This window comes from Rhinatrema bivittatum, chromosome 15 (genome assembly GCF_901001135.1).
Source record: "Rhinatrema bivittatum chromosome 15, aRhiBiv1.1, whole genome shotgun sequence".
NCBI lineage: Eukaryota > Metazoa > Chordata > Amphibia > Gymnophiona > Rhinatrematidae > Rhinatrema > Rhinatrema bivittatum.
This window is the reverse complement of record NC_042629.1, coordinates 74,457,625-74,477,098: the sequence shown is the minus strand read 5'-3', so window position 1 is coordinate 74,477,098 and position 19,474 is coordinate 74,457,625. Positions and strand designations below refer to the sequence as shown.

At 50.4% G+C, this 19,474-nt stretch overlaps 1 protein-coding gene across 15 annotated transcripts in view; it reads right to left on the bottom strand.

Moving 5' to 3' along the window:
- Positions 1 to 268: 268 nt before the first annotated feature.
- LOC115076479 (cyclin-dependent kinase 11B) overlaps positions 269 to 19,474 on the bottom strand; it is a 37,544-nt gene continuing 18,338 nt past the window's right edge. For 10 of the 15 annotated variants that reach the window (XM_029578009.1, XM_029578008.1, XM_029578010.1 and 7 more), the window contains 14 exons: positions 12,139 to 12,261; positions 10,199 to 10,294; positions 9,634 to 9,753; positions 9,465 to 9,530; positions 8,976 to 9,163; positions 8,146 to 8,236; positions 5,687 to 5,808; positions 5,380 to 5,485; positions 5,159 to 5,280; positions 2,123 to 2,230; positions 1,693 to 1,809; positions 1,347 to 1,495; positions 969 to 1,158; positions 269 to 703 (listed from right to left, as the gene is read on the bottom strand). In XM_029578009.1, coding sequence (XP_029433869.1) covers positions 611 to 703; positions 969 to 1,158; positions 1,347 to 1,495; positions 1,693 to 1,809; positions 2,123 to 2,230; positions 5,159 to 5,280; positions 5,380 to 5,485; positions 5,687 to 5,808; positions 8,146 to 8,236; positions 8,976 to 9,163; positions 9,465 to 9,530; positions 9,634 to 9,753; positions 10,199 to 10,294; positions 12,139 to 12,261 — 1,691 coding nt within the window. In that variant the 3' untranslated portion in view covers positions 269 to 610. The remainder of the gene's footprint in view (positions 704 to 968; positions 1,159 to 1,346; positions 1,496 to 1,692; positions 1,810 to 2,122; positions 2,231 to 5,158; positions 5,281 to 5,379; positions 5,486 to 5,686; positions 5,809 to 8,145; positions 8,237 to 8,975; positions 9,164 to 9,464; positions 9,531 to 9,633; positions 9,754 to 10,198; positions 10,295 to 12,138; positions 12,262 to 19,474) is intronic. The other 5 variants (XM_029578007.1, XM_029578013.1, XM_029578011.1 and 2 more) reach the window with 3 other exon arrangements.

Genomic DNA, 19,474 nt, shown 5'->3' with positions numbered 1-19,474 from the left:
TTGCTTCTTGGACCTTGTGTACAAAAAAAAAAATAAATAAAAAAAATACAAAAAAGTTGCAAACCAGAAAATAATCTTCATAAGGCAAGTACTAGCAATGCATTTGCTTATCTTTTTCCACGGAGTCTTCTTTTGCTGGATTTACTTGCAGCTTTACTACCCACAACGCTGGATGAGATTTCTCCTCTGGTAGTGATGGAAACAGCGGGAGGAGAGACTAAAACGTGCCTTTCGTGCACAATCTAGAGAAGAAGCAGCTGCCACAGTTTTAAAAAAATGTCGATTTTAATTCTACAAATTTACAACCACAAAAAAAAGTATCAAACATGAGTCTCGCACTGTTTTTTTTCAGGGTCCGTTTGCTAATTTCCTTTTAAAAGGTCCTTGCCTGTAAGTTATTAACCCAAGTGGTAAATCAAAAGAAGGCAGGGCTCCCTGCGTCCTGGCGGGAGCTCTGGTGAAGACACAATTTCAATATTTTGGGGGAAAAAAAACGAAGCCTGTGGCAGGAACAGTAAGCAGTCTCCGTCCAGGCATCAGAACAGGCTCTTGATTTCTCCAGCTTTTTGTTTTGTTTTGTTTTTTTGGCGCTCTCTCCCATGCTTTGGTATTAAAACTTGAGGCTGAAGCCCGGTCCGGCCGCGGAGGCGCCCTGGTTAGTGGTGGTGAGGTGGAAGCCGCTGTCCTTCAGGTCGTCATCCCCCTGTGAAAAGAGGGAACAGTGCATCAGTGAAGCCTCCAACCTGCCCGCAAGGCTGCGGCGCCTGCCTGGACTTTTTGTCAGCTGGACAAGGGCCAGCAGCGCCGCCGGCGTTAGGGCTCACAAAATTTGCAATACCCTCTTCGTACGCAAAGGGCCCTTCCAGTTATAGCGTTTCACCGAGGCCAAAAAGGGCAGGGAACCCCAATCAGCTCCCCCCCCCCCAAAAAAAAAAACCCATGGGTGCTTTGCAAAGTCCTGGACCTACCAGCTGGCTGTACCCGAGACCTCCTTCTGGGGGCCGGGGGCTGGTGCCGCGCTTTACTCGCTGCTGCTCGCTTTTTGCTGGCCACGTAGGAAACATGGCGGGCTCGATGGGCAGCGGGCTCTCCCGGAAGTACTCGTGCTTCAGGCCGTCCTCCGCGTTGATTCGGCGAGCTGGGCAGTAGGTTAGGAACCTGGAGGTGGGAGGGGGGACCGGAAGAAGACAGGGCACAGTAAACGCTGGAGGTAGCGTTAGTAAAAAAAAAAAAAAAAAAAAGTTTACACCTAACAGAGCCTTTTGAGAGAGAGGAAACGTTATCCAATGAAGTCAAGCATTAGGTCTGGAGCCTGCAGATGCACGGCAGGGAACCCTGGGACATACTTGTTCATAAGATCGAAGCCCTGGTCAGAGAGGAGAGCGCCGAATCTTTTGCGCAGGTTGTTGTAGGGGTACTCGGTGAACGTCATCTTCTTTACTGCGGGCAGCTCGTTGTAGCCGGGCCATATCTTCTCGCTGGGGCTCCCCAGGTCCTACGGAGTAACAGTCACACAGCATAAGGACCAGGGACAGCTCCCGGCAGGAAGGCGCAATCCTAGGGCAAGTCACTCCCATGCCCGTTTCACCCCCGTCCCCCCTGCACATTTACCGATGAGCTCACGGGCTTCCTTGGCCACTCAGTGCGGTTGGTTGCAAAGATTCACGGTTCTCAGAGCACCATAAACTTTACCTTAAAGACTTTGTTAATCTGATCAATTTCAGATTTCCCTGGGAACAGCGGCTTCTGTGTCAACAGCTCTCCGAATATGCAGCCCACTGACCACATGTCAATGGCTGTGGAGTACTCCTGTCATGAGAGAAAGCATCATTATATGTACAGCACAGAGGCTAAGCAGCCCACTGCCCGGGGTTACCTCCTTTATCTTGCATAGAAATCTCCCCTACTCATGATTCTGTGCTCACCAACGACCCACGGCCACTGCTGGACAGTCTGCTATCCTTACTGCCAGACGCCCACTCACATTAAAACTTACCATCCAAAGTAAGGCCTCATCTTGAAACCTAGTAAAGCCTCTCCATCTTACTCTTAACTTACTAGCGAGCAGACAAAAGGAGGCGGCGAGACATTCAGACCACCAGAGTAGCAGCGAAGAACTGACCTTAGCTCCCAGTAACAGCTCTGGTGCTCGGTACCACAGTGTGACGACCACCGGTGTGTAGGGTTTCAGTGGGGAGCCATACTCTCTTGCCAGTCCAAAATCACCAACCTCGAGAAAGAGACACGTCGAGTTACTACAGCAGCTCTGCAACGTGTACCATCCACTGTGACAGAATACAGCCAAGAGGAAAGCCGGTTCTGACCTGCTCATTTTCATTCCTGGAATCCACAGATCAGTCCAGACTCCTGCATCTTACCTCCCTTCTAGCAAATGGAGACAGAGTTTTACTGACACTGCCTTATAACCTGGTGTGCCACCTGCAGTCCCCTCAGTACTGACCTGTACCCAAGCCAAGATGCCTACCATGAACATCCTAATGTAACTGAGCAAACTCCCATACGAGCAGGAGGAAAATGGAACCCCAAAATAGAAAAGCTCTTTCCAGCCTGAAATCCTGAGCAATTCTTCAGCAGAAGTGGACTCTCCTCAACAAAGGCGGGACTCTGGACTGCTCCGTGGTATTCCAGGAATGAAAATTAGCAGGAAAGAACCAATTTTCCTTTCCTGATCATACCCAGATCAGCCCAGACTCCTGGGATGTACCCAGGCTCCCCTAACCAGGGTGGGACTGCTAGAGTCCCACTTGAACACTCTCACCGAAGCCCATGGCCTCTGCAGCCTAAACATCCAAGCGATAACGCCTGGCAAAAGTGTGCAACAACTGCCAAGTGGCTGCCCGAAAAATCTCCTGCAGTGACACCTGCTGGCCCTCAGCCCAAAAGGCTGCCTGCGACCAAGTAGAGTGAGCTCTCAACCCCAGCGGGTCAAGATGCCCCTGACAGATGTAAGCTGAGCCTACAGCTTCCTTCAATCACTGCACAATCATGGACTCTGAGGCTGCCTCTTCTTAAGGCCCACTCCATAGCACAAAAAGATGATCAGATACCCAGAGCTATTACTGATCTTGAGGTAACATAACAGAGCCCGTCTTACATCCAAGAGCCACAAAAAACCCTCATGTGTGGCATTGACAGGTCCAAATTTGGGAAAGCTGGAAGCTCCACCATCTTGACGCCAATGGAACGCCAACTCAACCTTCAGGAGAAAAAGGACCCGTATGCAGAGACCCTGGAATCAGAGATCTTCAAGAAGGGATCTGCTCATGACAATGCCTGAAGTTCAGAAATTCTTTGGGCCAAACAAATTGCCACTAGAAAGACCATCTTAAGAGTGAGATCCTTCACAGTCGCCCTCTTTAGAGGCCGTACGCATTCCTATCAGGACCAAGTTAAGATTCCAAGAAGGACATATTTTCCACCTCAGAGGATACAAATGTTTCCCCCGCTCTCCCCTGAAGAAATTGCACCACATCCAGATGAGTGGCTAAGGACAGTCCATGCACCTTGCAGGAGTTAAAGGCCAAACCTTTCACCAACCCTCTTTGCAAAAAGATTAAAATGTGTGCCACAGACACCTGAGTAGGTTTCACTCCCTGATCTGTACACCAGGACTCGAAAACCTTCCAGATCCTCACGTAAGCCAATGATGTGGATGGCCTTCTGGTCTGCATCAAGGTGGAAATGACATTGTCCGAATATCCTTTCCCCTGCAAACGCTTCCTTTAAAAAGCCAAGCCACAAGACAAAAGCAATCCACCTGATCCAAAAATACTGGCCCCTGACGAAGAAGCTTAGCTAGATGAATGAGCCGCAACTGCCCCTCTACCACCAGGATTGATCAAGTCTGCAAACCACGACCATCATCACCACTCTAGCACCACCAGAATCACCTCTCCCAGATGATTTTCTATCCGCCGTAGAACCTTGCCCACCAGCAGCCACGGGGGAACACGTAAAGAATCATCCCTCGGGGCCAAGGCAGAACCAGGGCATCAACTCCTTCTGCTCCGTGTTCCCGTCTGCGACTGTAGAAGCAAGGCGCCTTGGTATTCCGCTGAGACACCATTAAATCCAAGTAAGGCATGCCCCACCTGCCTTGGAGAAGACACATTGTGTCCTCTGACAGTTCCCACTCTCCAGGGTCTAGCAGCTGCTGAGAAAATCTGCTTGAATGTTGTCCACCCTGGCTATGTGGGATGCCGTCAGCAATGCCAGATGCTGTTAAGCCTAGTAAAACAACTCCTGGGGCAATGGTCCAAGGATGCTTCATCCTTGGACCACTGCCCCTGGGCAACTGACCTGGTCCAGTGAGACAAACATCAGTGGTAACTACCATCCAGTCTGGTACATTCAAGTCCAGCCTGTGACTCAGATGGGCCCGACCAAACCACCACAAATGAGTGGACCTGGTGGACTCCTCGAGAGGCAGAGAAAGATGAAACTGCTCCAAGAATGGATCCCACCGAGAGAGAAGAGACTTCTGCAGAGGCCGCATGTGTGCACCCAACCTCCTGCTTGTCCACTTCAGTACCAGGAGGGATAACCCCACCAAGGCCTAGCAACTGCCTGGGAGGAATCCTCCAGTTCTAACATTTTTTATTTTTCCAGAATGCAGGATTTGCACCTTTGCCATCTGCTGGCGACAGAAATACTGAGGGACTGCAGGCAGCACACCAGGTTATTTGGCAGCGTCGGTAAAACGCTCTCTGTCTCCATCTGCTGGAAGGGAGGCAAAACTCAGGAGAGTCTGGACTGAGCTGGGTATGAGCAGGAACCTAAATTGTCTACGGGGGACGTTAGATGGCAATCGCTTCTCTCTCCTGCAGCCGCACAGGACACGCAGGGTTTCAACATAGTTCACAAAATCAGTGTTCATTTTCTAAACGTACGTAGCAAGTTTAAACTTCACCCTCGTAAGAGAAGTCTCCATTTCACTACTTCTAGCAGTTCTGATATGAAATACTAAGTGAGGCAGGAGCCAACAAATTCCCAGTGCTCTTATAAATATTCCAGGGTGAAGCAGTGTGGCAGGGCCACCACCGCACTACGCAGGCTTTAATTCACTGAAGGGTCGGGGAAGAACTTTCCCGCGGCACTTTTGTTTGTACGGCGCCTCGTTTGGGACCCAGATTCTCACTTTTAAGATGCCGGCGTGGCTGAGCAGCAAGTTGGAGGTCTTCAGGTCCCGGTGCAGAATCCAGTTGTCGTGAAGATGCTTGACTCCACGCAGCAGCTGAATCATCAACGTCTTCACCTCTCCTGCAAACGTGGGGGGGAGGGAAAAAGAAGGCCTGAGAAACCCTCCCTGTGCAAACGGGGACCTGCGTTGGAACTTCACGTCACCTCTCCAGCTCCTACCTGGTAAGAAAGGCTGTTTCATGGTCTCCATCAGGCTCTTCAGATCGTGCTCTACGTAGTTCATCACTATGTAGATTTTGTCCATGTTGCTGCCAACCACTATTTCCTGAAAAAAAAGCAAAGAGACCCAGAAACCAGTGAAAAAAAAAATAGAGAGTGAGTGGGCAGGAGCAGTGGAGCTGTGTGCGCTCCCAAAGCCATTAATAAAGGCATCAGAGCCTGCAGGGGATCAACGTGCTGTATACTATCTAAATTAAAAGGAAAGAGTTAAAGGGACAGCGCTTTCTATGCCGAGGCTGCTGCTCACCCGGACAGTGACGATATTCGGGTGCTGGGCTTTCAGGATGGTATTGATTTCTCGAAGGGATGTTATCGGGAAGCCCTCTTTCTCTTTTTCCATTTTCAGTCGTTTCAGCGCCACAATTTCTTCTGGAACAAAAAGAGGGGAAAAAAAAAAAGTCTAAATCTAGAAGACGGAGGTCATTACATATTGCAGATTCTTTTCTCTTTCCCTACAACGGAAACAATTTTAAACTCCCTGATCGTGAATTTCCTGGCGAATCTGCATGAGAGAGTTTAAAAAAAAAGAAAAAAGTCTGCTTAAAGATTCATCTTGGTAGGAGGAAGCAAAACCTCCAATCCAGAATGTTTAAATATTGCATTACAAATTATCTTCTACAGGACTGGAAACGCCTTGAGATGACTGTGAAAGGAAACTGCAGACTGTGTATGGTGGGGCCTGCACCACTCTTTGGTGCTCTGACAGTGGTGTCTGTTAGCCCGAGCCCCATCTGCGCCCACAATCGTGCCTTCACGAGGTAGAGAGAATTAAAGCACTGGGAGGTCAGGGACAGAAGGGATCTTATGGCAAACATCCTTCCTAACAGCACACATACAGAAGCCTGTGGCTGGAGAGGAGCGAGGTCAGTGAGAGAAGGGATCTTATGGCAAACATCCTTCCTAACAGCATGCGTACAGAAGCCCCGTGGCTGGAGAGGAGCGAGGTCAGTGAGAGAAGGGATCTTATGGCAAACATCCTTCCTAACAGCACGCGTACAGAAGCCCCGTGGCTGGAGAGGAGCGAGGTCAGTGAGAGAAGGGATCTTATGGCAAACATCCTTCCTAACAGCACGCGTACAGAAGCCCCGTGGCTGGAGAGGAGCGAGGTCAGTGAGAGAAGGGATCTTATGGCAAACATCCTTCCTAACAGCACGCGTACAGAAGCCCCGTGGCTGGAGAGAAGCGAGGTCAGTGAGAGAAGGGATCTTATGGCAAACATCCTTCCTAACAGCACACATACAGAAGCCTGTGGCTGGAGAGGAGCGAGGTCAGTGAGAGAAGGGATCTTATGGCAAACATCCTTCCTAACAGCACACGTACAGAAGCCCCGTGGCTGGAGAGGAGCGAGGTCAGTGACAGAAGGGATCTTACGGCAAACATCCTTCCTAACAGCACGCATACAGAAGCCTGTGGCTGGAGAGGAGCGCCTGCATACTGAGGATGCGACTCAGGGGTCTACACGTTATTGCCAGCTGAATGCTCATTCGAGGGCTCTGTGACCTATAACCTTGCATGTCTTGCTTTAATTCCCCTGAAGATAAAAATATCCTGGCAATTTTAATAATAATATCACACCATCAATCCAATTATATCATATAGTGACATATAGTTCACTACATGCAATTTCTATGCATGGGGATACTTGGGAAGATGGGTTGGAAGACATGGGTTCAGTGGTGAATTGAACCATACTCTCCTGAAGAAGCCTGTGAGAAGGCGAAACATGTCGGGAGTATTATAAAGCATTGTGGAGAAATACAAGAGAGTTTTTTCCCAATAATAATGAAAAATAATAGTTTTCACTACGAGAGAGATAATAAATAAGTATTTTTAATATATGTGTGGATGGATGTTTTTTAATATTCAATGTTTTTTGGAGACATGTATTCCTTTGTATATTTAAAATGCAAATAATTGTGAAAAGATCTTTATTAAAATATTTTTTGTAATTGAAATAAAAATTGTTATAATAAACTATATGTCACTATATGATATAATTTAATTCCCCTGAAGGCATCTTTTTAATGCAGAAGTGAAGGATACTCCAAGATGAGATATTAGAACAAATAAAAAGTCATATAGGGGAGGGCGGCCTCAAACCCCAACCTCCCACAGAACTAATACATCAATAGAGAAGTCTATCTTAAGGTATCACACAACGGGGCGGGAACGTCAGAGACACTGAAGCAGCTGCAAACCTTATCCAGTCACTTTTTTTTTTTTTTTCCCTGGTGTAGCTATTACTTAAATTTTGGTAGGAGTCATGGTCATGCTGCCATTGGAGATGAATGCTGGTTGTTGGAAGGATCAAAGTGAATATAAAAGGATTGGGATGTTGATGTGAACAATTTCTTATTTCATGAAAATTAAAGGAATGTTCATACACAGGTGTGATTTAAAATGCAGGAGAAATCTAAACAAATGGACAAGGTCTAAGATTGTTTTGCTGCAACAGTTGTCAGCTACTGCCAACTAAATACGTTGTAGGTAGGTAGCCAAGTCTCTGATGTCCCTAACCCCCCTTTGTAGGGTGTCTTAAGTTGGATATATCTTTCTTGTGTTAATTTTGCAGGAAGCTGGAGCTGGCGCCTCGTTATGGCTGGGACTACTAACTCCTGCCAGATCCAGGTGAACCAGTTTGGGTTTCTGAGCAGCGCTGGCTGTAGTCTCTCTACGTCGGCTCTGTGCTCTCTTCCTGGGACTCACCTGTCTTTTTGTCCCTTGCTCGGTACACCACACCGTATGTTCCCTCTTCGATCCTGTTCAAACAGTGGAATTCCTCCACGCTGCGACAGCCCTGGAAAAGGAGATACGCAAGCTTAACAGCAGCCTGCCCCTCCCTGAGCTGGTAAAACACGCTGCCCAATGTCGATCTGAAGGGTTCGAGGCATACGTATGGAGGGGCAGTGCAAGTGCAGTGCAATTTCAGTACAGCGGCAGCTTCTCAGCAGAAGAGAAAATCATCCCTATTGAAAATGCACTTTGATCTACAGAGGACCTTACGAGTACAAAGAACCTGTTCCTTTTGTAAAATTTATGGGACGTCTATCCAACAATCAAAATAAAATAAACTAAATACTACGACAATTAAAATCCTAGCATAAGAACACAAGTAAAGCCCACAGAATAGCCATAGAACAGCCCAGCTATGCAGGTAACAGAGAAGGCTAAATACTGTAAAGCTACAAATCCTTAAAAGCAATATTAAAATAATAATAATGCGAGATGTTTCATAAAAAACAGATAGTTATTCAGGAAAGGTTTTACACATCTACCATCTGCTGGAGACAGAGAAATACTGAGGGACTGCGGGTGGCACACTGGGTTATGCAGCAGTGTCAGTGAGACTCTCTGTCTCCATCTGCTGGCAGGGAGGCAAAACCTCGGAGTCTGGACGCAGCATCGCCGTTCTATTTATGATGCTGCAGCAAACCAAGAATCCTGTAACAGCCCTGGAGAAATAAGTGGTACAGCCACAGAGCATGAAAACAATCAGCTGCTGAGATCAGTACAGGAAGAGTCCTCCGAGGACGTACCTGAAGGGCAGGCAGGTACCTCGGTAACTCTTGCTTCGACTCAATGGGGGACATGGCTGGGGAGTCGGGTGCGTAGTCTCCTTCCGTCACAGCAATGGAATGTGGGGACACCTCGCCTACGTCCTCCTCCTCATCGTCCTCCCCATCTTCACTCTCTCCTGAGTCGTGGTCAAAACGTGACTCTGTAACTGTGAGGTTAGAATCAAACGTGGCACCAGCACTCCGGAAAAGGGTACAGCAACCAGAGTTTACAAGGAGAAAGGGCAGGCTGTTCTGTGCCTCGTTTGTGACTTGTTTTCATGCAAGGCTGGGTGAGGATGAGCTAGGAACTGTTGCTGCTATTAAAGGACTATTTTGCATGCCACTTCGGGCTATTTGTTAGAAGGGAGATTTAGAAGTTTATTAAATTAAACCTTTTGTTTAAGAGCCAACGCACATAAAAATCAAAATAGGAAGGGGAAACAAGAAACCAAGGTCTCTCATTCTTACCAACTGGGATGTGGTTTCCGTTCTCGCGCTCCTCTTCCTCGCTCATCTCCTCCTCACTCACTTCCTCTGCAAACCAAAAGCAAAATCATTCGGTCAATCCAATTCTTGGTGGTGGTATCAGTAGTTATAACATAGGGAAAAGTGCTTCCCGGGACATCAGGCCTCACACCTGCTGACTGCTCCGACATTTCCTCAGAATTGCTTCCAGTCTCCTCCTCCTCCTCTTCCTCCTCTTCCGATTCTTCGCTGCTGGTCTCTTCCTCTTCCTCCTCTGTGCCTGACCCAGATCCTGCAAGCAATGAAAGGCATAACCCACGATGACCTTCAGGAATTTCTCAGTTTAAAAGGCTCTCTGGTCGGCACAGCTACTTTGAAAGTCAAACGCAGTAATGCAAAACGGTAAAGTAGGGCTTGAAGCCATCAGCATCCCCTATGCACTGCTCAGCAGGGGCGCTCTCACCAGGAAAGATCCTCAGAGCAAGCCCAGCGCTATCAAAACACGCGAGTCAGAGAAACGGTGCTGCCGCAGACATCTGTGCACACCTGGAGGCCACAGTTTCAAATCCCAGCATCTGCGACTCAGGCCTTCAGCCTTCTTAAGAAAATCAAATGGTACCCGGGTATCGAGCCTGGCAAGTGCTCCGAGACCCCGGGGGGTAAGGAGCGTTATAGATAAATACTGGATTTTTTATTACTGCTCTCCTAGAATTTGTTTCTCCTCCCTGGTAACGAACCTGAGGAGGTTTCAGCAGAGCTGGTTCTTCTCTCACTCTCACTGATGTCCTGCAGGTCCAACAGGGGGTCTCTTTCTTCCAGTTTCTCCTCTTTTACTGGGAGGTAAAAGAAACAGTGTCATGAAGAGCCCTTACTGGTGAACCAAGTGCCTCCTCTTAGACTTGGATTTCAGGAAAAAAAAAAGATAATCCCTACTTCGCCTGGCAGAAGTTACATTGCTCGTGTAACGTGCTCTGCTGGTGAGGGCAGTGGAGGCCAGCCACCGGCCAAGGTCACTATACTTGTGATTTCAGAGAGGGAATAATGCTTTGTGAAGAACCTGCAGAACATCACACGGAGAGGGCCCTACGGGATGCACAGGGAGGCTTCACGCCTCTCCCGAGAAAGAGGCCAGGAAAGCAATCTGCACAGTGCAGGCAGCAAAATCTGCTAGGCAAAGCTTCAGTCCTTCCAACGGCTCTGAACGTGCTTCTTGCTTTAAAAACTGTCAAAAAGGACAATTGTGAGATGGGTAACTTGCACACGAGATCCTCGGAGAAATAAAAGGGCCTCTCTCAAGCAAGGTGATGAAGGCATCCATCTGTCGCTACCTGGCAGCACTAGTAAGAGCGGGAGCGACGCGCGAAAGCCACGAGAAAAAAAAACACTCACAGGCTGGGAGGAGAAACTGTGCGGCTCCCTCGGCGTGACAGTGGCTGCCTGGGGAGGAGGACTACCCCTCCCCCGGCCGAGGAATCCCTCCCCCCCACATCCAACCTGCGCACAACCGTTTCCACTGAAACGAGGACGACTCACGCAAGGCACCGAGAGGTACTGCGGCCCCCCCGCCCCGCCCGGCGATTCAAATGCTTACAGATGGTGGTGGTGGTCGTTTGTGCTCGTTGCTAAGCAAAGCAGTTTCCAGCCTGTGGAACGTGGCGGCGGCGGTGGCTCCGGTTCCGGAACCACCGGGTGGAAAGGACGCCACGGCTCGTGTGAAAGATGCACCCCGCCCCCCCATACCCAGGAGCAGGAAATGTCCGTCCCCCGTGTCCCCCCCCCCCCCCATCAGCCACTCGGCTGCGAGGGGCCTGCCGGCCCCCAGCTGAGAAGTCTCAGATCCGCTGCAACTCCTAACCGGAGCAGAGAGAGATCCCCACCGCCAAGGACTGCGTTAGGCGCTGTTCGAAAATGTTCATTTTGTTTTGCAGAACAGCGCGAGGGAGTAACGACGGGCTCTGCTGATCAGGGGGCCCCTTACAGCTGCTCTAGCTTGGGACCTCCGGGCACAATTATTTTGTGCAGGCCCCACTGTACAGACTCTCTCCTGGGACCAGACGTCAAGCACCGGCCCTCAGGATTGCGGGTCAGCCTTCGGGGCCTTCTTCGCAAGCTTCCCTGCTGTACAGATTACCGTCGGCGACCCGCACTGCGCGCTTCAGACCGCTCTGCTAGCATGCAGATTCAGCGGAAAGATCAGGACCACGAAGACAAGCAGAGGATAGGAAATCACAGAGCACAGAATAACTTCTCTGGGAGGGAGAGGCTGGTGGCCTAACAGCTGCTCCTTGCTCGTAACACATGGAACCCATGGACACAGAAGGCGGTAGAGGGAAATGGTCTAACTGGTTCCACACAAGGATCAGATAGATTTAGAGAAGAAATATTTAACGGTTACACTCTGTTCTTTCGACTTCACATACTAATCCCACACGTTCAGGGCATCCGTAGTCCAGGACTACTGGAAGGGAATGGAGCTCTCCACACGCTTCCTCCAAGCACCCCGGCGAGAGACAGGATGCCAGGCTGGCTGGGCATTAATGGTTTGATCAGGTGCGGCAGTTCGTATGTGGCTTCCGAGTTCAAATCCTCCCTCTGCCACTGACTCAAGTCTGGACAATCCTCCCTAGGCCTCAGCTCATGCTGACAGTGGTTGATTGCTAAGAACATCCCCTTCTACCTGGCCTCCTGCCATCACTTTGCTCAAATCTCTCTTTCTGCTGCCGGAAGGGACTGTGGCTTCGATAAGTCACTTTCACTTTGTCTCCAGGCTCTTCCCTCGCTGTCCTATGATGAGCAGCAACTAGTGCAGAACAAAGAAAAGGACAAGAAAGAGAGAGAAACTTACTATGGTTTTTCTCTGCTCAGCTCTACTCTGTTTCATTCTTTAAGCTCACATTTTACAGTAACGCTGCATTATGAATTCACTGTGACCAATTTAGAAATTTCATGCGACTCTTTCTCATTGCTCCAAACACTTAACCAGAAAGCACAGCTAGAAAACTGCAGTGTTACCCAGTGTGGCAGAAATCCAGGGCAAACGGCAGCCAGAAGAACTGAGCAGGCTGCCGGTTTTTATTAGCAAGTGGCCAACAAGCTGCTTGTACTGCTCTGTCCTTACTACAGAAGTCGGCCTGCCCCTTTCTGCAGCGATGCAGAGAACGCCTGCATCCATCTGGGGGCAGCCTTGCTGGAAGCTGCCGTACACACGCAGCTGACAGATACTGGACATTGACTCCGCAACTCCCCCTCCCACAATCTGCTGCCGAGTCCTATTTCCATGCCTTTTTTTTCTTTTTTTTTAAACATCTACTGTTATTACCAATATTTCTTTAGTGTATGCAGTAGCAAATGCTAGGAAAATCAGGGTAAAGCTTCCCAGAGAATCACTGCTGCTGATCCAGGCTTACACTGGAGATAAATAGCAGGCAGAGAGGTGCACCCCCTGCAGTCCTAGCTCATGGACACAAGCACCTGAACGAGCAGTAATTATGTGCCTTATAATTCGGCAAGCAGGACAGCTCAAGACAGGGGAATGGAAACCTCGGTAACTGAGCTCTTGCATTGCCAAGTGCTGCTGGGACAGGTTGTTTCTTTTAAGTTAAAAAAAAATAAAAAATAAAAAAAAACCTCAGACCAGGCCTTCCTAACCCTGTGCTGGGGACCCCACAGCTGGTCAGGTGTTCAACATATCTACAACCAGCATGCATGAGAGAAATTTGCATATCATGGAGACTCACTATATGCAAATTTATTGCATGCATATTCATTGCGGTTATCTCGAAAACCCGACTGGCTGTGGGGTCCCCAAGACAGGTTTGGGAAGCCCTGTGATAGACTTTTATAAGGTATTTACAAGAATTCCTTCAAAGGTCTAGAAGGGGCAGCTTTTAGAATTGACTGCTCTGCCCACACAGCAGGAGGCGATTTTCAACTGGACTTCACCCATTTGCAAACTGTCCTCATTGATTAATTCAAGGCATTTTCTCACTTCATAATGGCAGAAAAGATTCAGCTTTGCTGTGTGCTTTGTATTCCTTGGAACCCGAACATCTCACATGAAAAATCACAGACACTTATAAAAAAAATAAATAAAAATAAGATTCAGTCCAGCAAGTGAGCCCCTCAGTGAGTGAGCAGCTGGCAGGCCTATCAATAAGCAAGCAACACACCAGTGGCAGCAAGCGAGCAGCAAGCAGGCCTATCAACAAGCAAGCAACACACCAGTGGCAGCAAGCAAGCAGCAGGCAAAGCCTATCAACAAGCAAGCAACACACCACTGGCAGCAAGTGAGCCCCTCAGCGAGTGAGCAGCAGGCAGGCCTATCAATAAGCAAGCAACACACCAGTGGCAGCAAGCGAGCAGCAGGCAAAGCCTATCAACAAGCAAGCAACACACCACTGGCAGCAAGTGAGCCCCTCAGCGAGTGAGCAGCAGGCAGGCCTATCAATAAGCAAGCAACACACCAGTGGCAGCAAGTGAGCAGCAGGCAAAGCCTATCAACAAGCAAGCAACACACCACTGGCAGCAAGTGAGCCCCTCAGCGAGTGAGCAGCAGGCAGGCCTATCAATAAGCAAGCAACACACCAGTGGCAGCAAGCGAGCAACAAGCAGGCCTATCAACAAGCAAGCAACACACCAGTGGCAGCAAGCAAGCAGCAGGCAAAGCCTATCAACAAGCAAGCAACACACCACTGGCAGCAAGTGAGCCCCTCAGCGAGTGAGCAGCAGGCAGGCCTATCAATAAGCAAGCAACACACCAGTGGCAGCAAGCGAGCAGCAGGCAAAGCCTATCAACAAGCAAGCAACACACCAGTGGCAGCAAGTGAGACCCTCAGCAAGCGAGCAGGAAGCAGGCCTATGAACAAGCAACACACCAATGGCAGCAAGCGAGCCCCTCAAGCGAGCGAACAGCAAACAGGCCTATGAACAAGCAACACATCAGTGTCAGCAAGCGAGCCCCTCAGTTGACCACGACAGCAGACAGGCCCTTCTCTGGCCACACAAGGTTCTCTTCCATTTTGTTCTCAGAGAAAAACAGGCAGTGAATGGAGTCCAGTGACACTTCCAACAAGGCATATTCTGATGTGAGCGATGGCTGGCAGGGAGAGACTTCTCACCACTATGTGCAGTGCTGAAGACTTTAGACCACAGGTGGCAAACTCCAGTCCTCGAGGGCCACAATCAGGCCAGATTTTCAGGATATCCACAATGAATATGCATGAGATAGTTTTGCATACAATGGAGGCAGAGCATGCAGATCTATCTCATGCATATTCATTGTGGTTATCCTGGCCTGTTTGTGGCCCTCGAGGACCGGAGTTTGCCACCCCTGTTTTAGACAGATCAAGTACTGAATTTCACACTTCAATCCCCCCCAGGAGGTAAGTACAACAGTGCCTTACGATACTCATTGTCACGGAGTTTAAGGCACCATCATCAATATTTAATCTACAAATCAGTATAGAGGTGTGTGCTTTCTGGAGATGTAATTCAGTTATTTACAGAGGGTGTGGAAGAGGTGCAGACAATGAATGGTGCTGGAATATACCCAGGAAACATGTTGGGGTGCGTGCCGCCCTCTGACCCTGTACAGAAGTGATGCCCCAGCATGTTGGGGTGCGTGCCGCCCTCTGACCCTGTACGGACGTCATGCCCCAGCATGTTAGGGTGCGTGCCGCCCTCTGACCCTGTACGGAAGTGATGCCCCAGCATGTTAGGGTGCATGCTGCCCTCTGACCCTGTACGGAAGTGATGCCCCAGCATGTTAGGGTGCATGCTGCCCTCTGACCCTGTACGGACGTGATGCCCCAGCATGTTAGGGTGCATGCTGCCCTCTGACCCTGTTCGGAAGTGATGCCCCAGCATGTTAGGGTGCATGCTGCCCTCTGACCCTGTACGGAAGTGATGCCCCAGCATGTTAGGGTGCGTGCTGCCCTCTGACCCTGTACGGAAGTGATGCCCCAGCTCTACAACAATACTGAGACTAAAGCTGGGAGGGCGGCACGCACCTTAACATGCTGGGGCATGACGTCCGTACAGGGTCAGAGGGCGGCACGCACCCTAACATGCTGGGGCATGACGTCCGTACAGGGTCAGAGGGCGGCACGCACCCCAACATGCAGGGGCATCACTTCCATACAGGGTCAGAGGGCGGCATGCACCCTAACATGCTGGGGCATCACTTCCATACAGGGTCAGAGGGCGGCACGCACCCTAACATGCTGGGGCATGACATCCGTACAGGGTCAGAGGGCGGCACGCACCCTAACATGCTGGGGCATCACTTCCGTACAGGGTCAGAGGGCGGCACGCACCCTAACATGCTGGGGCATCACGTCCATACAGGGTCAGAGGGCAGCACGCACCCTAACATGCTGGGGCATCACTTCCGTACAGGGTCAGAGGGCGGCACGCACCCTAACATGCTGGGGCATCACTTCCGTACAGGGTCAGAGGGCGGCACGTACCCTAACATGCTGGGGCATGACGACCGTACAAGGTCAGAGGGCGGCACGCACCCTAACCCCTGGTCAATAATTAACATCTGCAACCTCACAAGCAGCACTGACAGAGATATGAAAGGAACCTAGGAAACCTGACCCTACAGTTTAGTGTGAAGCTTAACAGCTGAGCATCACACTTCTTTCTTTCCTTACATCGTTCTGTTCTCAAACATTTTAAACACAATTGAAATTAACATAGGTATCCTAATAACTATGCTTCGGTATTTTTAATGATCTACTTGGGCAGTGCAAGTTTGTTATGACTGCCTCCGAGCACGGTCATCTCCTATACCTGGGAAACAGGAGGGGGAAGCATCAATGGACAGGGGTCACTTTGTGAAAAAGGTGATTATTCTGTCAAAATCTGAGACTACTTGCTTCCTCCTCTCCTTGCACGCTGACTCCACTAGCACATGGGATAATCCAGACATACCCTGCATCACTCGGAAATGACTTAGTTACAAGCTGCTATTTGTTTTTAAAATGTGTTTTACGAATATCTATTCAACAAATATTACCAAACATCTTTTCATAGAAATATACAGCAAAAGCAAATATCACACACCACAATCACACCCAGCCCAATGAATCCAGGACCCGCCGGAACCGCACACTCCACCTCCGACATCGCCCGTCCCAACCAATCATCCAGGTGCGGCTGCACCAGGAAACCTTCCCACCACCACCATCGCCTCTGTGAACGGGCGCGGCGCCGTCGCCAACCCACAGGGAAGGGCTTGAAACTGGAAATGCTCCCCCAGGACCCTGAACCTCAGGAACCTCTGGTGTCTGGCCCGAACGGGGACAAGTCCAATGACACCAGAAACTCCCCTTTGTGCACCGCTGCTATCACCGTGCGCAACGTCTCCACCCGAAACCGGGGCACCCGGAGAGCAGCACTGACCTTCTGCAGATCGAGAATGGGCCGAGAAGATCCATGCAAGTACACGGAGTATCGACCCTGCCCCTCTGCAGAGGGGACACTGGAAGAACGGCCTGCAGGAGCTGCACCACCTCTCGCTTGGACTGGGAGAGGCAGCGGGAGATTACAGGGGCGTCCCTGAACTGACCACTTCCAGGACCCACTGGTCCGAGGTGATCCTGGCCCACTCCTGGTGAAAAAGAGGGACAGCCTCCCTCCCCCTCCCTGGGACCCACCATCCCTCAGAGGTCTGCATTGGGCTCAAAAGGACTGTGCCTGCCCGAATTCTGGTTCTGTGCCGCCGGCCCAGGGCTGCTGCCAGCGCAAAACCTTCTTGCCTCTCAGAAGTGAGCTCATGGAGGAAAAGACTTCTTGGGGGAGTTTTCCTGTCCTCAGGCAACTTATTACCCTTCAACTCTCCCAACTGCTTCACGAGCTGCTCCATATGCTCCCCCAAACAGCAGCCCGCCCCTGAAGGGGCGGTTAGACAGCACATCCGCCGGCCAATTCTGCAGCCATAGGAGTCTCTGCGCCGCCATCGCAGAGACCGCGCTCCTGGCGGAGATGGGATCATGTCACACAGGGCACCTGCTACCCAGGCCACGCCCACTTCCAAGCGGGTAAGCTTGAGCTGCCTCGGCGGCTGATCCAGAGCCACTCGTGGTGCGAGTTCTGCCCCCAGCACGAGCAGGCTCTCTGCATCAGAGCTTCCGCACGCAGACTCCAGGCTGAACCGTGGACACCGCCGCATCCACCTTGGGAATCTTCCATGACTCCAACGTCTGTTCCGGCAAAGGATACAACTTAGCCATAGCCCCGGCCTCCTTCAAACCCGCTTCAGGACATTCCCATTCCCGATTCCCGGAAGCGCCTTAGAGGGTCCCCATAATCCCTCTAGGACCGGGTTTACCCTTTCATTATCCGAATCCTCCTGAGTGAACTTAATCCCCAGCTCCTCCAGCAACTGGGGAATTAGTGGGCCCAGCTCATCCCACACAACAGCCAAACCACCTGACTAGAACCTCATCCAGATCCTGCACTGGATCCCCCTACGCAGAAACAGGATCCTGATCCGGATCCACTAAGGTACTAACAGGGTCTGCGTCCAGATGCATCGGCCCTCCCTGCATCTGTCTCCTTTGAAGAATCTTCTTCTACCGTGGTCCAACTCGAGATCCAAGGCTCGCAGGGTCCCTCCAGACTTTGCATGCCCCCGATCCCTAGGCTTCTGGCCCAATAGACCTCTTAGTCCCTGCTCCCTTTCTGGCCCAAAAGGCCTCTTGGAGCAGAAGAACAAAATCCCGTTTCCATCCGCAGCCTCGACAAACTTTCCCGCACTGCGTGGAAGGCAGCATGCCGGCGCGATCAGGCCCGATGCGAGGAGAAAACAGCGCTGTCCGGTGCTGAAACAGCCCCCGGGTCCAAACGAGGAACAAATTTGCACTCCACCCCCCCCCCCCCCCCCCCCCCCATCTGCCTCCCAGCAGAGAAATCCAGCGGCTCTCCTGCCCGGGCCCTGCTCCTCTCCTGCCCAGAATCAGCTCTTTTTTTTTTCCCCCAAACAACTTAAAACATACAGCCACTCACAAACAGGGCCAGGGAAGGAAAGAAAATCCAGATACTTCCCTGCTTCCGAAGGAGGCCGAGTGCAGAGGGTGCCAGGGACCTAGAGGAGGTGAGGGAACCAGGACCCCTGGCTTTCACACCCCCCCCCCCCCCACGAGCTGAGTCAGAACAGGGATCTCCAACCCCCGCTCGCCCTGCTCAACCAGAGGGATGGCCCACGAAGGAACCTAGCACCTCGGGGAGCCAAAATCTCCTGAAAATGTCTCTTTTTGAAACTCCAGGCTGCAGGTCTGCACCTCTACCATCTGCTGGAGACAGAGAGATATCCAGGGACTGCGGGTGGCTCTCGGTTATGTAGCAGAGCCTCAAAGCTTTTAGTTCTCTGTCTCCATCTGCTGGTAGGGAGGCAAAACCCACTTGTCTGGACTGATCTGGGGTACGAGCAGGAATTACATTTTAAATATTATGTGTGATATTTGATATTGGTGTATATATATCTATGAAAAGATGGTTTGTAATACCTGTGGAACAGATATTTGTGAAACATTTTGTAAAAAAACTTTTTTGCATGAAACTTCTTCTTTGTCTCGGGATAAAATAAAATCCTGTTCTTTGAGTAATATATAAATGCTTTGTTTGTGACACTTGTTCCTCATTTTTTATGCTGTATTCTTGTTATGGGGGAAGGGATTATTTGAAGTGGCCAAAACTGTGTTTCTCTGAGGCACTGCCTTTTCCTGCTGACTTTCTACAGGAACGCGTCACACTCTCCACACAGTCAGCCGGATGTAAAACTTCCTTCAGCTTTACCTGATAACAGCCGGCTAGGATGAAGCTACATCAGGTAACCACTCCTCTCCTGCCCCCAACACCTTCACGGGCCCTGGCAGACAGAAACGCCAGCCCACAGAGGAGTATGGCCAAGCCCCCCGTGCTGCAGGCCTCTTTTCCAAACCTGCTAACTCCCCCTGACCTGGTTTTCTCTTTCCTTCATCCACTAAAGCCTGGAAAAGGCCCTTCAG